This window comes from Heterodontus francisci, chromosome 4 (assembly GCF_036365525.1).
Source record: "Heterodontus francisci isolate sHetFra1 chromosome 4, sHetFra1.hap1, whole genome shotgun sequence".
Lineage (NCBI taxonomy): Eukaryota > Metazoa > Chordata > Chondrichthyes > Heterodontiformes > Heterodontidae > Heterodontus > Heterodontus francisci.
Window position 1 is genome coordinate 147,235,679 of NC_090374.1, and position 25,062 is coordinate 147,260,740.

General features: G+C 42.1%; 2 protein-coding genes across 5 annotated transcripts in view; one reads left to right on the forward strand and one right to left on the reverse strand.

Annotated features, from left to right (window-relative positions):
* Positions 1–10,420, forward strand: part of tmod1 (tropomodulin 1) — a 125,242-nt gene extending 114,822 nt beyond the window's left edge. For 2 of the 4 annotated variants that reach the window (XM_068030284.1, XM_068030285.1), the window contains exon 11: positions 7,955–10,420. The gene's annotated coding sequence lies outside the window, so the exon portion shown is untranslated. The remainder of the gene's footprint in view (positions 1–7,954) is intronic. The other 2 variants (XR_010974912.1, XM_068030286.1) reach the window with 2 other exon arrangements.
* A 10,318-nt stretch (positions 10,421–20,738) lies between these two features.
* Positions 20,739–25,062, reverse strand: part of LOC137368831 (thiosulfate sulfurtransferase/rhodanese-like domain-containing protein 2) — a 32,890-nt gene continuing 28,566 nt past the window's right edge. Inside the window, 3 exon segments of the mRNA XM_068029035.1 lie at positions 20,739–21,292; positions 21,950–21,972; positions 23,909–24,060. Of these exon segments, the coding sequence (XP_067885136.1) occupies positions 21,084–21,292; positions 21,950–21,972; positions 23,909–24,060 (384 nt within the window). The 3' untranslated portion in view covers positions 20,739–21,083.

Sequence of the window (25,062 nt, forward strand, 5' to 3'; positions counted from 1 at the left end):
GAAGGTATGGTTGCTAAATTTGCTGATGACATAAAGATAGGTAGGAAAGTAAGTTGTGAAGAGGACATAAGGAGGCTACAAAGGGAAAAAGATAGGTTAAGTGAGTGGGCAAAGACCTGGCAAATGGAGTATAATGTTGGAAAGTGTGAAATTGTCCACTTTGGGAGGAAGAATAAAAAAGAAGCATATTATCTAAATGGTGAGAGATTGCAGAGCTCTGAGATGCAGAGGGATCTGGGTGTCCTCATGCATGAATCACGAAAGGTTCGTATGCAGGTACAGCACGTAATTAGGAAAACTAATAGAATGTTATCGTTTATTGCGAGGGGAATTGAATAAAAGTTGGGAGGTTACGCTTTATCTATACAGGGCGTTGGTGAGACCAGATCTGGAGTACTGTGTATAGTACTGGTCTCCTTATTCAAGGGAGCATGTAAATGCGTTGGAAGGTTTACAGAGAAGGTTTACTAGACTAATACCTGGAATGGGTGGACTGTCTTACGAGGAAAGATTGGACAGGCTAGGCTTGTATCTGCTGGAATTTAGAAGAGCTGGAGGTGACTTGATTGAAACATACAAGTTTCTGAGGGATCTTGACAGGGTGGATGTGGAAAGGATGTTTCCCCTTGTGGGAGAATCTAGAACTAGGGGTCACTGTTTAAAATAAGGGGTCGCCCATTTAAGACAGAGATGAGAGATTTTTTCTCTGAGGGTCGTGAGTCTTTGGAATTCACTTCCTCAAAAGGCAGTGGAAGCAGAGTCTTTTAATATTTTAAGGCAGAGGTAGATGGATTCTTGATAAGCAAGGGGGTGAAAGGTTATCGGGAATAGGTGGAAATGTGGAGTAATCAGTTCAGCCATAAACACTGAATGGCGGAGCAGACCTGAAGGGCCAAATGGCCTACTCCTGCTCCTAATTCATATTTTCGTAATACCCGGAATGGGGGGGGGGGTTGTCTGATGAGAAAAGGTTGGAAAGGCTAGGCTTGTATCCTTTGGAGTTTAGAAGAGTAAAAGGTGACTTGATTGAAACATACAAGATCCTGAGGGGTCTTGACAGGGTGGATGTAGAAAAGATGTTTCCCCTTGTGGGAGAATTTAGAACTAGGGGTCACTATTTAAAAATAAGGGGTCGCCCATTTAAGACAGAGATGAGGAGCAATTTCTTTCTCCCAGAGGATCAAAATCCTCTCAGAGGATTTTTTCCAAGTCTTTGGAACTCTCTTCCTCAAAAGACGGTGGAAGCAGAGTCTTCAAATATTTTTAAAGCAGAGGTAGATTCTTGATAAGCAAGGGGGTGGAAGGTTATCTGGGGTAGGCGGGAATGTGGAGTCGAGGTTACAATCCTTTCATCCATGATCTTATTGAATGGCAGAGCAGGCGCAAGGGGCCGAGTGGCCTATTCCTCCTAATTTGTAAATTCAAGTTCATGTACACCAGATCAACAGCATTGCCCTCATCAATCCTTACTGTTATCTCTTCAAAAACTCCAGCAAGTTAGTTAAACACAATTTGCCCTTAACAAATCTGTGCTGGCTCTCCTTAACTAATCAACATTTGTCCAAATGACTATTAATTTTTTCTTGAAGTACCATTTCTAAAAGCTTTCCCACCACCATTAAACTGACTGGTTTGTAGTTTCTGGGTTTGTCCTTATACACTTTTTTGAACTAGGGTGTAAGATTTGCAATTCTCCAGTCCTCTGGCACCACACCTGTATCTAAGGAAGATTGGAAGATTAGGACCAGTGCCTCCGCAATTTCCGCCCTTACTTCCCTGAGTATCCTTGGATGCATCTCTTCCGGTTGTGCTGACTTATCAACTTTAAGTTCAGCCAACCTATCTAATACCTCCTCTTTATCAATTTTTAGCTCATCCAGTGTCTCAGCTACATTCTCTTTCACTAATATTTGGGCAGCATTTTCTTCGTAAAGACAGATGCAAAGTACTCATTCTATACGTCACCCATGCCCCCTGCCTCCATGCGTAAATCCCCTTTTAGGTCTCTAATCGTCCCCACTCTTCCTTTCACTATCCTTTTACTATTTATATGCCTTTTAGATTCCCTTTTGTGCTAGCCACCAGTCTCTTCTCATATTCTTTCTTTGCTTCCCTTATTTGTTTTTTCACTTCCCCTCTGAACCGTCTATATTCAGCCAGGTTCTCAATTGTATTATCCACCTGACGTGTCAGATGCACCCTTTTTTTGCTTCCTCTTAATCTCTATCTCTTTCATCATCCAGGGAGCTCTGGATATCTTTACCCTGTGGTAGGGAAGCTGCTGGAGAAGATACTGAGGGATAGGATCTATTCCCATTTGGAAGAAAATGGGCTTATCAGTGATAGGCAACATGGTTTTGTGCAGGGAAGGTCATGTCTTACCAACTTAATAGAATTCTTTGAGGAAGTGACAAAGTTGATTGATGAGGGAAGGGCTGTAGATGGCATATACATGGACTTCAGTAAGGCATTTGATAAGGTTCCCCATGGTAGGCTGATGGAGAAAGTGAAGTTGCATGGGGTCCAGGGTGTACTAGCTAGATGGATAAAGAACTGGCTGGGCAACAGGAGACAGAGAGTAGCAGTGGAAGGGAGTTTCTCAAAATGGAGACGTGTGACCAGTGGTGTTCCACATGGATCCGTGCTGGGACCACTGTTGTTTGTGATATACATAAATGATTTGGAGGAAAGTATAGGTGGTCTGATTAGCAAGTTTGCAGACGACACTAAGATTGGTGGAGTAGCAGATAGTGAAGGGGACTGTCAGAGAATACAGCAGAATATAGATGGATTGGAGAGTTGGGCAGAGAAATGGCAGATGGAGTTCAATCAGGGCAAATGTGAGGTGATGCATTTTGGAAGATCCAATTCAAGAGTGAACTATACAGTAAATGGAAAAGTCCTGGGGAAAATTGATGTACAGAGAGATTTGGGTGTTCAGGTCCATTGTTCCCTGAAGGTGGCAACGCAGGTCAATAGAGTGGTCAAGAAGGCATACGGCATGCTTTCCTTCATCGGACGGGGTATTGAGTACAAGGGTTGGCAGGTCATGTCACAGTTGTATAAGACTTTGGTTCGGCCACATTTGGAATACTGCGTGCAGTTCTGGTCACCACATTACCAAAAGGATGTAGATGCTTTGGAGAGGGTGCAGAGGAGGTTCACCAGAATGTTGCCTGGTATGGAGGGCGCTAGCTATGAAGAGAGGTTGAGTAGATTAGGATTATTTTCATTAGAAAGACGGAGGTTGAGGGGGGACCTGATTGAGGTGTACAAAATCATGAGAGGTATAGACAGGGTGGATAGCAAGAAGCTTTTTCCCAAAGTGGTGGATTCAATTACTAGGGGTCACGAGTTCAAAGTGAGAGGGGAAAAGTTTAGGGGGGATATGCGTGGAAAGTTCTTTACGCAGAGGGTGGTGGGTGACTGGAATGCGTTGCCAGTGGAGGTGGCAGACGCGGGCACGATAGCGTCATTTAAGATGTATCTAGACAGATACATGAATGGGCAGGAAGTAAAGAGATACAGACCCTTAGAAAATAGGCGACATGTTTAGATAGAGGATCTGGATCGGCGCAGGCTTGGAGGGCCGAAGGGCCTGTTCCTGTGCTGTAATTTTCTTTGTTCTTTGTTTTTGTTTTTTTTATTCCCTCTCCTGGGAATGTATATTGACTGTACCCAGACTATGTCCTCTTTAGAAGCAGCCCATTGTTCAGTTACAGTTTTGCCTGCCAATCTTTGATTCCAATTTACTTGGGCCAGATCCGTTCTCACTCCATTGAAGTTGGGCTTCCTCCAATTAATTATCTTTACTCTGGATTGCTCCTTATTCTTTCTACTTATGTCGTCAGTGCCAATATGGACCATAACTGCTGGCTAGTCACCCTCCGAGCTTGGAATCCTCTGCAGCCGCTCTGTGACATCCTTGACCCTGGCACCAGGGAGGCAACATACCATCCTAGATTCATGTCTACGACCATAGAAATGTCTGTCTGTTTTCCTAACTATAGAATCACCGATCACTATTGCTTTTCCAGTCTTCCTGCTGCCCCCCTGTGCAGCTGATCCAGCCTTGGTGCTTTGGACTAGACTCTGGCTGCACTGCCCAAAGGAACCATTACTCTCTCCAGTATTCAGAATGGAATACTGATTGGTGAGTGAGATGCACTCGGGGGACTCCTGCACTACCTGCCTGGCCCTTCTTGAGTGCCTGGCGGTCACCCATTCCCTCTTTTCCTGTATTACCTTAAGCTGCGGGGTGATCACATCTATAAATGAAGTGTCCATGAAACACTCAGCCTCGCAGATGCAGAGCAGTGACGCCAGTTGCTGCTCAAGGTCCAAAACCTGGTGCTTGAGCTGCTGCAGCTGATAACATTTCCCACACATGTCGTTGTCTAGGAGATGAAAAACATCCCGGAGTTCCCACATGGAACAGGATGTGCACTCCACAGGTCTGAGTTGCCCTGCCATGCCTCTGTTTATTGGACTATTAAACTTACTACTTAACATAGACTCACCAGCTACTCACCAATCAGCTGCATTTTCTTTGCTGATGCCACTTTATTTTATAGGGAGGTTAACTAAACTTTTTTTACTTAACTGGATTTTAATTTTCTGAAAAATTCAGACTTTAGATTTACTATCCTCTATTATTTAATTTTGAACCTTATCTCCTATATCTGATTGACAAATCACCACTGATTTAATTATGAGAAACTATAAAATCTGTCTTAGTTTTTAGACTAGTGGATCAATCAAGTCTTTATAGTTGATTTATTCAGATTAAATTAAAAGCTTACCGGTATGCTCACCCTGGCCTGCTTTCTGTTTCCCTACTCTCTTTCTCTTGCTCTGTTGATTCTGATGTCGCACTGATATCATAGACTTTTTTGTCCTGTTTCATTTGACTCCGAATCTTCTCTCTGCTCCCCACTCTGCTCCCACTCCTTTATCTCCAGTCTCTGATCTCCACTCCGCTCCCACTCCTTGATTTCCCATTTCCGATCACTCCTCTCCCATCTCTGATCCCCACTCCGCTCCCGCTGCTTTATCTCCCGTCTCCGATCCCCACTCTGCTCCCACTCCTTTATCTCCAGTCTCCGATCTCCACTCTGCTCCCACTCCTTGATTTCCCATTTCCGATCTCCACTCCTCTCCCATCTCCGATCTCCACTCCGCTCCCACTCCTTTATCTCCCGTCTCCGATCCCCACTCCGCTCCTGCTCCTTTGTCTCCGATCCCCACTCCGCTCCCGCTCCTTTACCTCCCATCTCCGATCTCCACTCCGCTCCCACTCCTTTAACTCCCGTCTTCGATCCCCACTCCGCTCCTGCTCATTTATCTCGTCTCCATCCCCACTCCGCTCCCACTCCTTTATCTCCCGTCTCCGATCCCCATTCCGCTCCCACTCCTTTATTTCCCGTCTCCGATCCCCACTCTGCTCCCACTCCTTTATCTCCCGTCTCCGATCCCCACTCTGCTCCCACTCATTTATCTCCAGTCTCTGATCCCCACTCTGCTCCCACTCCTTTATCTCCCGTCTCCGATCCCCACTCTGCTCCCACTCATTTATCTCCAGTCTCCATCCCCACTCCGCTCCCACTCCTTTATCTCCCGTCTCCGATCCCCACTCCGCTCCCACTCCTTTATCTCCCGTCTCTGATCCCCACTCTGCTCCCACTCATTTATCTCCAGTCTCCGATCCCCACTCCTCTCCCACTGCTTTGTCTCCTGTCTCCGATCCCCACTCTGCTGCCACTCCTTTATCTCCCGCCTCCGATCCCCACTCTGCTCCCACTCATTTATCTCCCGTCTCCGATCCCCACTCCGCTCCCGCTCCTTTATCTCCCATCTCTGATCCCCACTCCGCTCCCACTCCTTTATCTCCCGTCTCTGATCCCCACTCTGCTCCCACTCATTTATCTCCAGTCTCCGATCCCCACTCCTCTCCCACTGCTTTGTCTCCTGTCTCCGATCCCCACTCTGCTGCCACTCCTTTATCTCCCGCCTCCGATCCCCACTCTGCTCCCACTCATTTATCTCCCGTCTCCGATCCCCACTCCGCTCCCGCTCCTTTATCTCCCATCTCTGATCCCCACTCTGCTCCTGCTGCTTTATCTCCCGTTTCTGATCCCCACTCCGCTCCCGCTCCTTTATCTCCCATCTCTGATCCCCACTCTGCTCCTGCTGCTTTATCTCCCGTTTCTGATCCCCACTCTGCTCCTGCTGCCTTATCTCCGGTCTCTGATCTCTGGCACATATTTTGGATCTCCTCCACTCCCGCTGCATTATCCCCAGTCCCCAGGCACGCTTTAACAAATCTTGCTTACCTTTGTAGCCTATGCCTCTATTTGTAAAGCCAAGGATCCTGTATGCCTTTTAAAAGCCTTCCCATGTTGTCCTGCCACTTTCAAAGACTTGTGTACATATACTCCCAGGTGTCTCTGTTCCTGCAACACCTTTAAAACTCTATCATTTAGCTTATATTTCCTCTTCTAATTATTCATACCAAAATGTTTTTGCACTTCACAAACTCATCCTCATCCACCCTTTCCATTACTGCATTAAAGATCTCAATCAACTTGAGCTAAACACAATTTTATTTTCATAAATCCATGCTGGCTTTCATTTATTAACCCATTTTTCCAAGTGCCAATTAATTTTGTCCTGGAGTTATGTCTCCAAAAGTTTCCCCACCATCACACTAGGCTGACTGGTCAGTAGTTTTCAGGTTTATCCCTCTCCCCTTTTTTGAACAAGGATGTAACATTTGCAATCCTCCAGTCCTCTGGCACCACCCCCATATCTAAGGATGATTGGAAGATTGTGGCCAGAACCTCTGCAATTTCCACCCTTCCCTTAGCGACCTAGGATGCATCCCATCTGAACTGGGTGACTTCTTTTACTTTGAGGGCAGCCAACCTTTTAAGTACCTCCTCTTTTTTTTATTTTTGTCCTATCCAATTTCTCTACTACCTCCTTTTTTTAATAGAATGATATTGGAAGGCTAAAGGAAAGTGTAATAGAAGTGTTCAAATATGATAGGATTTGATAGGGAAGTTAAGGAGAATCTGTTTTCACTGGTGAGTGGGTCAGTAAACCAAGGATACAGATTTAAGATAATTGGCAAAAAAAATAACAGGGGAGAGATGTGTTTTTTTTTATTACGCAGCAATTTATGTTCTGGAATGCACTGCCAAAAAGGGCGGTGGAAGCAGATTCATTAGTAACTTTCAAAAAGGAATTGGATAAATACTCGAAGGAAAAAAATTCAGGGCAATAAGATGTGGACTAATTGGGTAGCACTTTCAAAGAGCCAGCACAGGCACGATGGGCCGAATGGCCTTCTACTCTGCTACAAGATGATATTGATATTCCAGGCAACGGAACACTGAAAAAAACAGAGTATTCTACTTACCTCTCACTCTGTTCCCTAATTCAGTGTGTTCTGGAAATTGTGATGTATGCTTTACATTTCCAGCACCGGGAGCCAGTTACATTATTTAAAGGGACAATAATAAGTGATTCAGGAAAAATTGGTGACTATACAGTACTGGGGTATATTATCAAGCAATAATTTACTTTAGTCATTTGTTGAAGGAATAATTATCTAAAGGTTATGCATAGACAAAGTATTTTAAATAGAAGAGTTGTAGAAAACAGCAGATGTTTAAGAGAATGGCAAGCATTACTTGAGAAAATTATGGGTGGAAAACTGTTGAGTCTTAAAGTTGTGGAAAATAAGGGAGTGATAAAACTAGGATACAGGACCAAAAAGGCTAAGTTATAAATTGATGAAAGCTATAAATAGATTAAAGTATGGTGAAGGTCATGTATTGTATGGAAATTAAAGCTAGCTATTGTAAGGTAATGCGAGTTTAATGCTCCTTATCACAAGTATGCATACTAAATTTTTTCAAGAATTGTTCCTTTGTTTATCTGTTTATTTTAGTCAGGCAAAGCCGACTTCAAGGCCTCAATGGTCCCATCTTCCCCAGATGCCGGACGACTGTCTGATCTGTTTGTGAAGACTTTATGCCTCTACAGAGCACGCCCAATGCTGATGGTTTCTACGTACAGCTGAGTGCTTTCCCAGTTCTCTGTTGTGGCTGCATTTTTTTCTGTGTGTTATATGATGGGACGATGTATCTAATTGAAATTTAGTGTGAAGTACAATAGCAGATGTCTACTGTAGTAGCTTGTACAGATTATAGTGTGCTTTGTCTAATAGAAGAATAGCATCATGTGTAGTACAGATTTATGTTTCAATCCAATTAGTGCCGTGCCATGAAGCCTGAAATCAATTCTAAATCCATCCATCGGATGTGTACATCCCTATATGGATTATTGGGTGCAACTACAGCTATATTGTGCATGAACAAGCTTGCTGTTATAGTTTTTACTGTAGAAACAGAGGTAATCCTTTTATTTATGTGAATTGACGCCAGAGAATTACCTCCTTGTGTAAACTGCTGTCCTGTCCTTGTGGGAACACAGACTTTAAGAGAATGAAGTAATGCACAGCTTGAGAATTGTGTGCATCACCCTACTGACAGCTGACTTTTGGAGCTTTCATGTAGCTCAACATCATGACTGATTTGTGTTACTTATGAAATAGGAATTCAAAGAACCCAGAATGTTTTTTTGTTTAAATCAAAATATTTAATTTAGGTAGATTTAAAATCATGGCAATTTATACAAACACTTGCTTTTTTTTTGAGAGGTATCAGATACTGGGAGATACAGCCTCTGGTTATACTTTGTGTTACTGCAGATGTCTTTAACTTGGATAAAATAGAGGGCAGGAAATAACTTGAAATTATTTATAGGCTGTATTTACATTGTGCCCTGAAATCAAAGTATTTTTAAGAATCCAAAGTAACTTTTCAAGTTTTATTTTTAGTTATGCAGAGCCTGTTCTAGTTTTAAACGTAAACCTGTTCAAATTTTGAAAGATTCAGCAAAGTAAATGATTGTTTACTCAATTAGCAAACTCATGTCTAGACTGCTGACATCCACTGAGCTGTGTGCAACAGTTCATAGACACCTGGCTTCTATTTTCCATGAAACCATTTATTTCTAAAGCTAGGGCATTTTTTGTCAAAACAGAAAATGAATAAGTGAATTGCTTATAAATTTCAGATTGGTTCCAGGAACAGAATTGTTGTGCTTAACAGAGTAGGCTCTGTCCAAAGCAGATCAAAAGATTGGTTTTAAATCTACAGTGTTGTGGTTTTTAAAAAAGTAGAATGTATTGATTGTTGCACTTTATGACAAATAAACTATTACAATTTTGGGCATTCTGTAGCTTCGCATGCTTTGACTGTGTTGTACCGTTGGCCAGTAAAGGTAGTGACATTTTGTTTATCTTTACTTGGAACAGCTTAACCTGTCTAGCATAAATCCCAATTAAATGGTCCTAATCACAACGTTAGGAAGGAGAAATCTACATTTGCTCCAAACAGGATGATCTGTTCTGTAGATATAGGTCCCAACTACAAGGGCAGAAAGTGAAAGGTTGATTTTGAAAAATTTATGTGCTATCAACTTGTGACCTATAAAATCCCTTCCTCTGGGCTATTCCATAGCCTTTGGGGTACAAATATATAAAAACTGAGAAGAATCTTGAATGTTTGAAGCATTTGTGTTTGCAACCACCTAATTTTCCAAAATTATAAGAATGAGTGAGAAGCTATTTGCCACACTGGGTACTCTGGTTTTTCTTATTTGACATTTTCTATGCATTTCAGGATTGTTATTCAGTACATGTCGGAGAGAAGAACGAGGAACTTGACTTTTCATGACCTCAGGATGTCCCAAAGAGCATCACAGCCAATTAAGTACCTTTGGAAGTGTAGTCACTGATGCAATATAAGGAAATGAGGCAGCTAATTTGTACACAAGATCTTTTGATGTAGAATGGGACCTACCAACTTCTAAAACTGATTTCTAAATTGTATATTCTATGTTGATAAATACAAAGCCAAGTATTTGGTGTTTGCTGTAAATAGCACCTTTCTAAATGGTTTTGAAAATTACCTTTTTACATTAACTCAGGATGTGCCATAGATATTGTTATCTGAGGAAGATCTGCTGCTTAATAAGTAAATAACAGAACATTTCACAGACTATTTAACTATTCCATGCTTAGGTAAAGTTATAGCTGGTGTAAGGATAACTATGTGACCCATTAAGCTATCTTGATTTATAAATAGCCCCACTTCTATTCTGCAAATATGCCATGGCTTATTTTGCATCCATAACTGCTTTATTTCAGACATAAAAGATTTTTAAGAAGTATATATTGGGTAATATGACAACATGATATAACAGCTTTGCTGGAAGTAAACATTGGTATATCACAAATCTGGTGCTGTTTTTTTTTTGGAACAAGGAAACACTTCATGCTATAGTTCAAAGTAGATGGGAATCTCAACCGCCCTGTCCTGAAGTCAGATGAGATGTGACTAGCTACTGTGATCTGGAAATTGCATATTTTGTTTTTTAACTGGTTCATCCATTTCAGGGCAAGCATCACTATTGCAACCATCCAGTATTCCTATTGGCTCAGCACCAGTTGGGGGAGATGATAAAGTTGCAGACTCTTGTGGCAATACAGGGTTATACGTAGAAGTTACAACTCCAGAATAGGCAATTCAACTTTAATGTCCTGGTTGTCATTTACCCTCCATGTGAATTAATGGTCCTAAACACATTTACTCACCCTGTTCCCATACCCCTTCAGACCCCTTTTCTTTCATCTGCCCATCCAATCTGATCTTGAATGTTGACAGAGGCTTTCTGTTGCTGTGCCACTGTAACTTTTGTCACATAGGCAAGGTTTTTGTCGCACTTCTAACAAAGTTAATGATGTATAGAAAGCCAGAGGAAATTCAGGACCATAGTTTCTACCTCCACCACTAACTCCAGAAGTGAATTTCACAGCCACATTCTAAATCTCTTGCATTTGATCTTGTATCTATGACCCCTTGTTCTAGATACCTCAATTAGGGTTCCTTTTCATGAACGGACTCCATTAGTCGGTGATCCCTTCCAGGGATAGGATTAATCAAAAGTCGCTCTATTTGATTTGTGGAAGAGATTTTGACAGTTTTAATTTCAAGGAAGCTGAAGTAATTTTGATGATCCCATGCTTTTTTTTCTCAAACAAAACTGAAGGTTCAGGGATATTATTGTCTTGAGCACAATTGTTCCAATGGCACAGGCTTCATGAGAGGCCGATGACAGAAGGCAAGATCTTAGTATATCTCCCTTTCAAATGTCAAATGAATTGCACTGTTGCCCTTTGTAGTAGAAACCACATCAACTGCTGGGAGGTCTCAACAAAACACCCAATGCTAAATGGAGAAAATATACCATTTCATTTGCACTCGAGTCATAGAGAGATACAGCACTGAAACAGGCCCTTCGGCCCACCAAGTCTGTGCTGACCATCAACCACCCATTTATGCTAATCCTGCATTAATCCCATATTCCCTATCATTCTCCTACTTACACTAGTGACAATTTACAATGGCCAATTTGCCGAACGACCTGCAAGTCTTTGGCAGTGGGATGAAACCCACACGGTCACAGGGAGAACCCAGAACCAAACCCAGGTTGCCGGAGCGGTGAGGCTGCGGCGCTAACCACTGCGCCACTGTTCAATCCTGTGAGATTCCTGCTATATTCTTACCTCAGACTTGAAATGCAGCTGGGTATATTCAGAGTTTGTATTGTAGATGTTGCATTTCACATTTGCATTGCTAAGCATAGCCATGTAATGTTATAAGGGAAATCCTTTAACTCTGCTGTGCTAATTTGCATATCCAACTCTTGAACCCAAGTAATCCTGAAATTTTTAATCTGGGTGGCAAGTAACTGTGATATCATCCTAATGAATTAGTGAATCCCAGAGTGCTGGCTTGGGACTAAGATAGTCATCTCAACAACACAATAGTGCAGCAAATCTGAACAGACAAAACAGGAAAGCTTGTTCATAGCAGAAGTGGGAGGGGACTTTTATCTGATGTAAGATTTAGGCAGAAAACGCTGGACAAATCAGGTAGCATCTGCAAAGATAGACATTGAAGACAATGTCTGAAACATCAATGGAATAGTTCTGAGGAAGGAATCATGCCGGAGATGTTTACAGATACTCCTTGATTTATTAAAGAAGTGTTTTCATCATCTTCTGGTTTTGTTTTAGATTTCCAACAAATGTTGTCTGATTTAACTTGCTTCTGTGTTGATGGGTTGCTCTTAACAGAGATGAATTGGTAGCTTTAGCTTTATACAAACTGTGTGACAGCAAGGTACCCAAAATGTGTAAGAGTTAATTGTTTACTGTGGCATGCTACTCTTGCATACATAAGGTCAAGTTTCAGATCTTAGCATGTGAAGGCTTGCCCAGGGAAGCTGACTTTTGTTTTTTGCAAGAGTAGCAAGTGTTGGGAAGTGGCACAAACCATAACACCTTCAATCACAGAAAGAAGTGGGAACCAAGTAGCCACAGGTCAATCTCTAAGATGCTCAAATTGCTGGGAGCAGGCTCATAAGGACACTAAATAACAAGCTTCTGCTGTCCTGGCAATTGGATTTCTCAAGAGACTTTATATTGGTTTCCAACTCCAGCTGAAAAGGCTGAGGACTTGTAGTAGATAATACAATATCAGGCTGTACAGGCAGAACACTCCCAGTTGCTAGTAGTAATCTGCAAAGGCTATGGGTCCTGACAATATTCCAGCAATAGTATTGAAGACCTGTGCTCCAGAACTTGCTGCACCCCTAGCCAAGCTGTTCCAATATAGCTACAACACTGGCATCTACCCAGCAATGTGGAAAATTGCCCAGGTATGTCCTGTACACAAAAAGCAGGACAAGTCCAACCCGGCCAATTACCGCCCCATGAGTCTACTCTCAATCATCAGTAAAGTGATGGAAAGTGCCAGCAAGCAGCACTTGCTTAGCAATAACCTGGTCAGTGATGCTCAGTTTGGGTTCCGCCAGGGCCACTCAGCTCCTGACCTCATTACAGCCTTGGTTCAAACATGGACAAAAGAGCTGAACTCAAGAGGTGAGGTGAGAGTGACTGCCCTTGACATCAAGGCAGCATTTGACCGAGTACGGCATCAAGGAGCCCTAGTAAAACTGGGGTCAATGGGAATCAGGGGGAAAACTCTCTGCTGGTTGGAGTCATACCCAGCACAAAGGAAGATGGCTGTGGCTGTTGGAGGTCAATCATCTGAGCTCCAGGACATCACTGCAGGAGTTCCTCAGGATAGTGTCCTAGGCCCAACCATCTTCAGCTGCTTCATCAATGACGTTCCTTCAATCATAAGGTCAGAAGTGGGGATGTTCGCTGATAATTGCACAATGTTCAGCACCATTCGCAACTCCTCAAATACTGAAGCAGTCCGTGTAGAAATGCAGCAAGACCTGGACAATATCCAGGCTTGGGCTGATAAGTGGCAAGTAACATTTGCGCCACACAAGTGCCAGGCAATGACCATCTCCAACAAGAGAGAATCTAACCATCTCCCCTTGACATTCAATGGCATTACCATCACTGAATCTCCCACTATCAACATCCTAGGGGCTACCATTGACCAGAAACTGAACTGAAGTAGCCATATAAATACTGTGGCTACAAGAGCAGGTCAGAGGCTAGGAATCCTGTGGCGAGTAACTCCTCTCCTGACTCCCCAAAACCTGCCCACCATCTACAAGGCACAAGTCAGGATTGTGGTGGAATACTCTCCACTTGCCTGGATGGGTGCAGCTCCAACAAATCTCAAGAAGCACGACACCATCCAGAACAAAGCAGCCCGCTTGATTGGCACCCCATCTACAAACATTCACTCCCTCCACCACCGACACACAGTGGCAGCAGTGTGTACCATCTACAAGATGCACTGCAGCAGTGCACCAAGGCTCCTTAGACAGCACCTTCCAAACCCGTGACCTCTACCACCTCGAAGGACAAGAGCAGCAGATGCATGGGAACATCACCACCTGCAAGTTCCCGTCCAAGTCACACACCATCCTGACTTGGAACTATATCGTCGTTCCTTCACTGTCGCTGGGTCAAAATCGTGGAACTCCCTTCCTAACAGCACTGTGGGTGTACCTACCTCACATGAACTGCAGCGGTTCAAGAAGGCAGCTCACCACTACCTTCTCAAGGGCAATTAGGGATGGGCAATAAATGCTGGCATAGCCAGTGACGCCCACATCCCATGAATAAAATAAAAGTAAGCCAACAGAAGGGGAGGAATCTTTTCTGGGGTAAACCTGAGGATGTTGCCTGTCAATTTTTTGTGGAAGAGAAGCTCTCTGCTATAATCGACTGAATGCCAAGGCCTGAGTACAGATAACAAGATCCCAGCTCATGAGATCAGGATGTGAGGTCAGTTTATTTACAATATTCAACAGTACTTCAGGCTTTCAGCAAGTGACATGATGGGAGCCAGAATGTCAGGTACTGGCACCAATCGAATGGTTACTGGCTGCCTGTTCATTGCTGCCATTTTTCTGCAGTCCAGTCACTAACTACTTTGAAAGGATTGAAGGGCAGAAAAAAAGCTGAGGATCAAAACTTTCTTATTTTATACCAGCATCCTCTGAAAAACTCATTCCAAATGGACACTCAGAAGCTGGAGTCCAACTTGGGAAACTCCAGTCGCATTCTGGGGATGCCCCTTAAATCACAATGAGGCTTTCAGACATTTGATGTACAGGCTTAAATAAAAACAAGAAATGCTGGAACCACTCAGCAGGTCTGGCAGCATCTGTGGAAAGAGAAGCAGAGTTAACGTTTCTTCTTCCGAAGAAGGGTCACTGACCCGAAATGTTAACTCTGCTTCTCTTTCCACAGATGCTGCCAGACCTGCTGAGTGGTTCCAGCATTTCTTGTTTTTATTTCAGATTTCCAGCATCCGCAGTATTTTGCTTTTATTATGATGTACAGGCTTCTTGTGTGCTGGACAAACCACATTGAAATCTCCTCCACAGTATTGTACCAATGAATTAAGCACACAGGGACATTAATGCCTAATCTGAAATTTAAAAAAAAAACCTTGTACCTGTTTACTTCTTTTGTTGTTGAAAACTTGACCACTTTTCAGAGTTCTCAGTCAATGACAGGGCAAATGGTCTTTGACCAGTAGGGAACGGAGGCTCCCAATGGGAGATGTCCTATCAGTATTATCCCTGTGAGGAACTGAATGCGCTCCTCTGTAGCTGGAGAGTATGCAAATAAAGCAGATGTTCACTTGAAATTGGTTTGATGGGACTGGAATAACATTTCCAGTGAAAACTCTGTTTTACTTGGTCTGGAGTTTTAGTGTCGTAAAAGGGAGTATTTTCATCAAAACGTTGTAGATCTTTTTACATCCAGCCATAGAAAAGCAGTAGTTTCAAGGATCCCAAGTCAACATTCCCATAATCTGGCAAAGGTGGGACCTGTAGAAGTTGGACGGGTTACACCTGAACCGGAATGGGACAAGCATCCTTGCTGGGAGGTTTGCTAGTGCTGTTGTGGGCGGGGGTTAAATTAATTTGGCAGGGGGATGGGATACAGAGTGGAGATACAGTAGGGGGTGATATAGAACAGAAAGTGAGTCTGTCTGGAAGGCAGAGCAAATATAGACCTGGTAAGGCACAAGTGAAAAATGCAAGGTTGGATTGCATCTATTTCAATGCAAGGAATCTTACTAGTAAGGCAGATGAATTGAGGGCGTTGATTAGCACATGGGATTATGATATTATTGCTATCACAGAGACATGGTTGAGGGAGAGACAGGACTGACAGCTCAATATTCCAGGGTATAGAATCTTCAGACAGGGGAGGGGATAAAAGAGGAGGTGGCATTGCACTGTTGATCAAGAAGTCAATTACTGCAGTAAGGAGGGATGATATCTCAGAAGGTTCCTCAAATGAGGCCATTTGGGCAGAACCTAAAAACAAAAAGGGGGCAATCACTTGGCTGGGAGTGTACTATAGGCCTCCAAACAGTCAGGGAGAGATAGAGGAGCAGATATGTAGGCAAATCTCAGAGAGGTATAAAAATAATAGGGTAATAATAGTAGGAGATTTCAACTTCCACAATATTAACTGGGATAGTCTTAGTGCAAAAGGCTTAAAGGGGGCGGAATTCTTAAAATGCATACAGGAGAGCTTTTTGAGCAAGTATGTAGAAAGTCCTACAAGAGAAGGGGCAGTACTGGACCTAATCCTCGGGAATGAAGCCGGTCAAGTGGTAGAAGTGTCAGTGGGGGAGTAATTCGGGGATAGTGACCATAACTCTGTACGATTTAAGGTAGTTATGGAAAAGGACAAAGATTGACCAGAAATAAAGGTACTGAATTGGGGGAAGGCTGATTTCAATATGATAAAACAGAATCTGGCCAAAGTAGACTGGGAGCAGCTACTTGTAGGAAAGTCTACATCACATCAGTGGGAGCTATTCAAAGATGAAATTGTGAGAGTTCAGAGCCAACATGTACCCGTTGAGGTGAAGGGTAGGACTAACAGGCCCAGGGAACCCTGGATGTCAAGGGATATAGAGGATTGCATCAGGAAAAAAAAGGAGGCTTATGGCAGATCCCAAGTGCTGAAAACAACGGAGGCACTAGAGGAGTATAGAAAGTGTAGGGCGGCACTTAAAAAAGTAATTAGGAGAGCGAAGAGGGGACATGAAAAAACACTGGTGGGCAAGATAAAAGAAAATCTGAAGATTTTTTATAAGTATATTAAGGGCAAGAGGATAATCAGGAAAGGAGTTGGGCCCATTAGGGACCAACGCGGCAATCTTTGTGTGGAGCTGAGGACATAGATGAGGTTTTAAATGATTACTTTTCATCAGCGTTTACAATGGAGAAGGATGATGTAGGTGTAGAGATCAGGGAGGGGGATTGTGATATACTTGAACATATTAGCATTGACTGGAGGAATTATTAGCTGTTTTAGTGGGTTTAAAAGTGGATAAATCCTCAGGCCCAGATGAGATGTATCCCAGGCTGTTATGTGAGGCAAGGGAGGAGATAGCAGGGGCTTTGATACAAATTTTCAAATCCTCTCTGGCCATAGGAGAGGTACCAGAGGACTGGAGGACAGCGAATGTGGTACCATTATTCAAGAAGGGTAGCAGGGATAAACCAGGTAATTACAGGCCAGTGAATCTATCAGTGGTTGGGAAAATATTGGAAAAAATTCTGAGGGAGAGGATTAATCTCCACTTGGAGAGGCAGGAATTAATCAGGGATCATCAGCATGGCTTTGTCAAGGGGAGATCGTGTCTAACTAACTTGATTGAATTTTTCGAGGAGGTGTCTACATATGTAGATGAGGGTAAAGTAGTAGATGCAGTATACACGGACTTCAGTAAGGCTTTTGATAAGGTCCCACATGGGAGATTGGTTAAGAAGGTAAGAACCCATGGGATCCAGCGCAATTTGGCAAATTGGATCCAAAATTGGCTTAGTGGCAGGAGGCAGAGGGTAATGGTCGACGGCTGTTTTTGTGATTGGAAGCCTGTGGCCAGTGGTGTACCACAGGGATCGGTGATGGGACCCTTGCTGTTTTTAGTGTACATTAATGATGTAGACATGAGTATAGGAGGTATGAACAGTAAGTTCACAGATGACACGAAAATTGGTGTTGTTGTAAATAGTGAGGAGGAAATCCTTAGATTATAGGGAGATTATAGATGGGCTGGAAAGATGGGCGGAGCAGTGGCAAATGGAATTTAATCCTGAAAAGTGTGAGATAATGCATTTTGGGAGGACTAACAAGGCAAGGGAATATACAATGGATGGTAGGACCCTCGGAAGTACAGAAGGTCAGAGGGACCTTGGTGTACTTGTCCATAATCACTGAAGGCAGCAGCACAGGTAGATAAGGTGGTTAGGAAGGCATATGGGATTAGAATAGTTGGCTGCTGGATGGCCGGCACAGACATGATGGGCCGAAGTGCCTGTTTCTGTGCTGTATAACTCTATAACCACTTTAGTAGAGGCATAATGGCATAGGAGGCCATTTGGCCCATCAAATCCATGCCAGCTTTCTGTAGAACAATCCAGTCAGTCTCATTCTCCTGCTCTATCCCCATAGCCCTGCAAGTTTATTTGCCTTAAATACCCATCCAATTTACTTCTGAAATTGATCATCTTCACTTCCACCGGCCTCGTAGGCAGAGAATTCCAGGTCATTACCACTCTGTTAAACGTTCTTCCTCACATCCCTCCCGGCCCGCACCCACCCCCCCCCCCCCCCCCCCACCCCGCCGCCTCTTCCCCAAAAGCTCATATGTGTGGCCCTAGTCCTCGTACCATCAGCTAACAGGAACAGCTTTCCTTTGTCTACCTTAACTAAACCTGCCATAATCGTATACACCTCTAGTAAATCTCCCTTCAATCTCCTTTGCTCCAAGAACAACCACCCCAGTTTCTCCAACCTAACCTTGTAGCTAAAATCCCTCATCCCTGGAACCATTTTAGTAAGTCTCCTCTGCATCCTCTCAAGGACCATCACATCCTTCCGGAAGTGTGGTGACTAGAACTGGATGCAATACACTAGTTGTGACCTTCCAGCGCTTTAAGGTTTTAGCATAACCTCCCTGCTTTTGTACTCGTACCTCTATTTGTGAAGCCCAAGATCCCATATGCTTTACTAACCACTCTGTCAATATGTCCTACTACCTTCAAACATCTATGCACGTGAACCTCCAGGTCCCTCTGTCCCTGGACATTCTTTAAAACTGTGCCATTAAAGTCTGTATTATCTCAAAAATTCTGAATAGATGGTTTAAAAGTAAAAATATTCAATCACAATTTGATTTGAGATTTTTAAAATGTAATTGCCACTTTCATGAGGTTGGTTAATCTGCATTATCAGTGGATTGCATCGTACGCCCATCCTAGCACCCTAATATTTTTTGTTGAATGGTAGGGCACCACTGTAAACTGAAAAGGCCTTCATTTTAAACCTTACCAACCAAGAGTGGCTATAGAATTGAAAATAGATTATGCAGCCAGTTACAACTTGATTCCATTAATGAGGCAGATTTGGATTGAAGTCTCAACAAGTGTCACTGGAAACTTCAGATTGGTCTAGTCAGCTGAGGTGGATTATAATTCATGCAGGACTTGCCTGTATTGAATTTTTAGTGGGAGATGTAATTAGATATTTGGAGCAAAGCCATGTGGAATGTCATAAATCAATGACTTGATTATCTTCAAGTTTTTGGACAGCTAAAATAGTTGGGACTGAAGCTTCAATTCACCATCATGACAGTTTTGTAAAACTATTCCTAGTTTAGATACGTACTCCATATAACAGCACCTGATACATCTTAATGTACATAATGGGCAAAATATTATGTGCTATGTGGACTACATAGATTCCCTAGGGGTGGACAGTGCCATGAACCACTATCTGCACAAGCTTCAATGATATCAGTGAGGAAACCCGCGTGGGTCGCAGCCCATGGCACTGTTTGTCACCAGGGAAATCTACATAGTCTACGGCGTGTAAGATTTTTGTGTGTTTAGGTGGGTTGTTGATTCGTTTTTGACCCACAGGTTAGAAACACTGGCTTCAGCAAGAATATACAATTAATACTTAATCAATGGCAGTAGTTATACAGCAGGATACAGGACGTCCTCGGTCCTTGCCTTCTGCATTGCTGTGGCGCCGTCTTCTTTCTTGAGGTGTCTTTTTTTTTCCAAAATATACCTTATTCATAAAAAATCTGTAAAAAAAAAATACATTACAAAACAGTTCCAAACAGCACCAAGTCAAAAAATACAAACAGTGCAAAGGAGGTCAGTTTCCTTCAATACAGGAGTGAGTTGCCTCACAACCCTTCCATTTCATTTTTCATGCCATATACATTTTACAGCTTGAGGTGTCCTGTTGACTGTTGGTTGGTTTCTTGAATTGGTGTGCAACGAGTTATCCCAGCACCAATCATTTATGGCCCCTTCTGAGCATTCCTTCCTTCCATATTAGGTTATTGGGCAGGCTTAACCTCACCTTCTGTACATTCTCTTCTTGATTAGTTTATAGTAATCAGATTACAGCAGATATGACCTTACCCTCTATACACTGTCTCTGCAGACAGCTTGATGGCCCAGTCATTGTCACACAATGGGGAATGCTTGCTGTCAATTCAAGTCTTGAATGGTCTCTGAATATCTTTATTTGCATTATTATCCTTCGTGAGGTCTACCAAGTTCATACCTTATTGTGACTGAATCTCTCAGTTTGAAATGGAGAATGGTCATCCAGTCCCATAGCAACGCTACTTTTGGTATGGTTGTGAAAATAAACACGGTCTTCCACCTTCTCCCCACAATAGGTATACCAACATACATTTCACATTTAACATGATTCTAAACACAAAGTCCACAACTTCTGTCTAATCTAATATATATATATATAATAAATATATGTTATACAAGTATAATTATTCTGAGCGTAACTGCATCATCATTTGAAATCATTCTAATTTAAAACATAGCATCTCATGAGTTTTATCAGACCATAACTTATATAAATTCATCCAACAGATAAAACATGGGAGATGTTAACCATTTAGTTCCTACAAGAGCACCACTTTTAGGTGGCACTACGCAAATTAATTTTTAGTCCATAATACCTGAAGTAGAATGAGTCAACACAATTCAGAATTGGTTATTTATTGAATGTAATTTTTAATTCAATTGACCTAATCAATACATGATCGCTATCAATTTAAGTTCTAAACAGCATGCTAATGAAAAACACTACAATAAATCAATTAAATAGGACTATTAAAAAGTATTAAAATCAAACAGATTATCTGGCCATTTATCTCACTACTGCAAATGGGACCTTGCTGTGTGCAAACTGCCTGCTGTGTTTCCTACATTACCACAGTGACTACACTTCAAAAGTACTTAATTGGCTGTTAAGCACTTTGGAACATCCTGCGTTTTGCAAGTCCCTGTACTTTATAAATCTGATTTCATCTTTTTCAGAGTTTAAAACATCGGATAACTTGAAAAAAAATTATCTAATGTGGAAGCATGACAGGGATTTACACCCAATTTTCAGTACATTCACATTTCTCTTTTCTTGGGTGGACTGACTGAATTTCAGATACTGAGTTTTCTTTTTCTTGGCACATGCCACAACAGGATACAAGGCCCTTTTCTCGACAATCAACACAGTACAAAACAAGCCGACAGCAAGAAGAGGTACTGCAAAGTCTGTATTCATCCCATGGGACACCACAATATCTGCATTCTGGAGTAGAAAAATACAGGATTAGTTTCATAAGCATGAAGTCCACAATGCAAAGTAATTTAATCATGATTAAAACCACCAATTATTAGCACCAACAAACATGCTGAAGTCTGTGATTAAAACCATCTGTATATCTGTTGGATATCTTAGTCATCAAAGGTTGTGAGCCAGAAGTTGAATGACGAAGCTAATGCTGAAGGAGACAGAATCCCAGAGGATGATGGCACCTTTTCTGAATTAAATGAAGCTATGCAGAATGCTGCTCAGTTGGCTGCATTTTTTTTATGAATATTTCAGTGTGAGAGTCCCAGCCAACATTCCTCCCTTAACCCACACCACCAAAAACACATCAATCTGGCCATTCATTTCATTTACTCTTGAGATCTTGGATGCCATTTTCACCTGCATAGCAATATTGGCTGCACTTCAAAAGTAATTGATTGGCTCTGAATGTTTTGTGATGCCCTGATATAAATGTAGGCTTTCATTCATTACGACCTAAACCAGATTCCCTTTCTACCTGATTGGGGCAGGGGCGGGTGTTTATTGAACTTCTAGTAAAACTAGAGCTGGAGGTCTCGCTGCATTGGAAGAATTTTGCTGGACTGGGACATTTGCATCAGTAATATAGTCAGACAATCATCGCAAGCCCTTTACTGAGCTTGGAGTGCGGCACACTTCTGAAAGTCATATGACATTAGAAGAGGCAACATAAGTATTGATCAGTGAAAATAAACCATGACCTTTCAACACAAATCTTAAACCAGGAGTTGGCATTAATTGCAGGCTATTCTGGAACTGGCCAGAATGGCATTGGCCACGGCAAGCCAGATAGCACTGGTAACCTTCAAGACAGGAATTTTGTCAAGAACTCAAAACTACATCCAGCTTTCTAAGCCACTTTACAGGGTTGCCACAGATTGCCTACCACTGCAAATAGTCTACATTGCAACGCAGACAAAGCGCTAAGCAAAATGCTTTTTCCTCTGTGTAAATAACACAAGGTTGCTGCTGCAAATACCGTCAGTTAATCAACAGTAAACAGAATTGAACTCCGAATTAGTGTCAGAGGTTGATGTTGCTGAAGGCTACAGACAAGCCATCTGAAAGTCTTATCTGGAGGCAGAATTGGGAAGATGAGCATGGTACCAGACAGTTTTAAACTAATAAAATTAAACTAATTTTCTATGCTCAGCCCAATGACCTTATGTAACAACTGTTCTGCAGTACCACCTCCTACAGTTTACAATTTTGAACATAGTATTGTAATACAGAGTGCTAAAAGACCCACTCACTGATTTACCATCCTGGCAATCCCACCCAATACAAAGGTAGCATTTGTAAATTATTCCATAAGGTCATATGCAATAAGGTCATGTACATAAGTGGTTCTCAAACTGGGGTCCACTGAAAAATTTCAGGAGGTTTGAGAAATAGTGAATATGAGGCAGGATTGAAATGCGACCACCACATTTGCAACGCAGAGTAAGTTGACTGTCTCACCGAGGAGGGAGTGCACAAGGATAGACAAACTCTGCTGTGAGAAGTAGACACATCCTTGTCATTGATATCCAAATACCTGTTTTCTTCAAAGCATTATTAAAACACACTTTACAGGCAGCACTTTCATATTATGATTATTTTATAGTATTATAATTTAGATGGGGGAGGGGGTGTCCATGATTACCAATTCATTTGAAAAGGGGTCCTTCAGCTAAAAAAGTTTGAGAACCACTGACGTACATATACAAGGGTAAGTACAGGGCTCCTGCCCTACCAGTGAGGAGCTGCATTCAGAGGGACTATGAGTTAGAGTCTCTGAGTGCACCACTTATGAGGAAGGTTTGAGAGCTCTGAATCCAATAAAGTTTAAATCTATGTTTCCATTAATTTGAATATATTTCAAGCAGAAGACGCGAAGACATCGTGAAGTTCCGAATTAGGATTTATTCACCAATAAGGTAATGGCGTGAAGCATAATCCTTTCTATATCCACAGGCCCATGGGATTTATAAATAGAATAATCCTGTGAGCAAGAAATCTAAGCACCGTTAGAAGTAAGGTGCATCAACTTCATATGCTGGATTGTCAGTGCTCGAAGCCCACAGGCCATAATTTGGATATCCCTGCTTTAATGTATCAATTCAACATGGCCAGAATACAGGAACAAAGTGACAGTTAAGCAACAGAGCATTAAACAATAAAACAGTATCCACAGAACGACTAATTAGATAGAGTCGGGATAGAATTAAATTGCTTTCACAGTCTTAATTACCTTTACCAATAATATAAAACTGTGCATGTGTGAACCGTATTAACACTTGGTTAGTTTTACTGAAGAGCTTCATGTAAGATTATCCACAGAGGAGCTCTAAAAATACATATTTTAAAAATTACATGGAGCTGATCTCTGCGAACTAACTATCAGTACTTACTCAGATATAGCTTTACCTTTAAAATGTAAAATTAGTGAATCACCCTGGATTACAGAAATTTAATTTTTACAAGTGCAGAAATGTATAGTAGATTTCGGCACTTTGTCAGGCAAGTTAATCGTGCAGGCTTTTACCTTCCTTGTAATGCTCCCATACCATTAACGATTGTTTCACCTTTTACCTCAGATAGGCTGAGCCTCATTCGCAGTAGATTCCTCCTGTGCAATACTTAAGGACTTGATTGGAATGTTTCAAGAACAAATTTGTATCTACATAATCTGGAAAGTAGCTGAATTTCCGGATATTGGGAGCACCGCAGTGTTGAAAATTTCTCTAAACACAAAGCAACAGCTATAAATCAGCAAACAAATCTTTAAAAAAGTACAACTATAAAATAAATACATATTCTGGCATTATTTAATTAAAAAAAACTGATGGTAGAGTTCAGTGCAACACAAATTTTTATTCATGAACCATATACTGTAAAACAATCAGCGACCTGAAAATGTTCTATATTCATGACACTTCTCAGTAGAATACATCAATTTTAAATGAGAGGAATGCAGAGTTTATCACAATCTTTGTTGCTTATACACATAAACCAGGAGGTATCCCACTTCATCTGCGCTCATTCCAGTTTTATGAAGCTGAAAGGCCTGTCTGCTCCATGCTGTACAAAAACGATCTACCTGGCTCACCCAACCCAGGTAATTAGTAGATTTTGGCTCAGTTGACAGCACTTGAGTCAGAGGATTGAGCTCAAGCCCCTTTCCAATATTGAACACAATCTCAGCTGATACTCCAGTGAAGTAGTGAGGAAGCGATAATTGTTAGAGGTGCATTCTTTCCAATGAGACATTAAATCAAGGTCTTGTTTATTGCTCAAATGGATGTAAAATGTACCACTGTACCATTTAAAGAGCAAGGAGCTCTCCGGTGTTCAGGCCAATACTATGACTACTTCTTTTGGATGACAGAAAAAGAATGTCTAGTTTGCCTATCCACTTGATGGCCTCCTGAGATGACGAATGGAGAAATGAGGTGCCTCCGCGACAGATTTTTGTGGGCAGACTGATGTGACGTGTTCCATAGTCTGGGAGTCCTGGCCACAATCACACTTAAGGTCATCCCTCATCTTACACTTGTGGAGCAGGTGGCCACATCGTTCATGCCCTGTGTGGATTTGATTGAGTGCTCGCCACTGTCTTCAAGGAAGTTGAAGCCAGGAACCACTGCTGTTGATGAGGTGTAGGTTCTTTATGCTGCTGGCGTCCTACTATTCCGTCCATCTGGGTAGTGGGTTGATTCCAGCTACATGGATATTAGCTGCTGTTT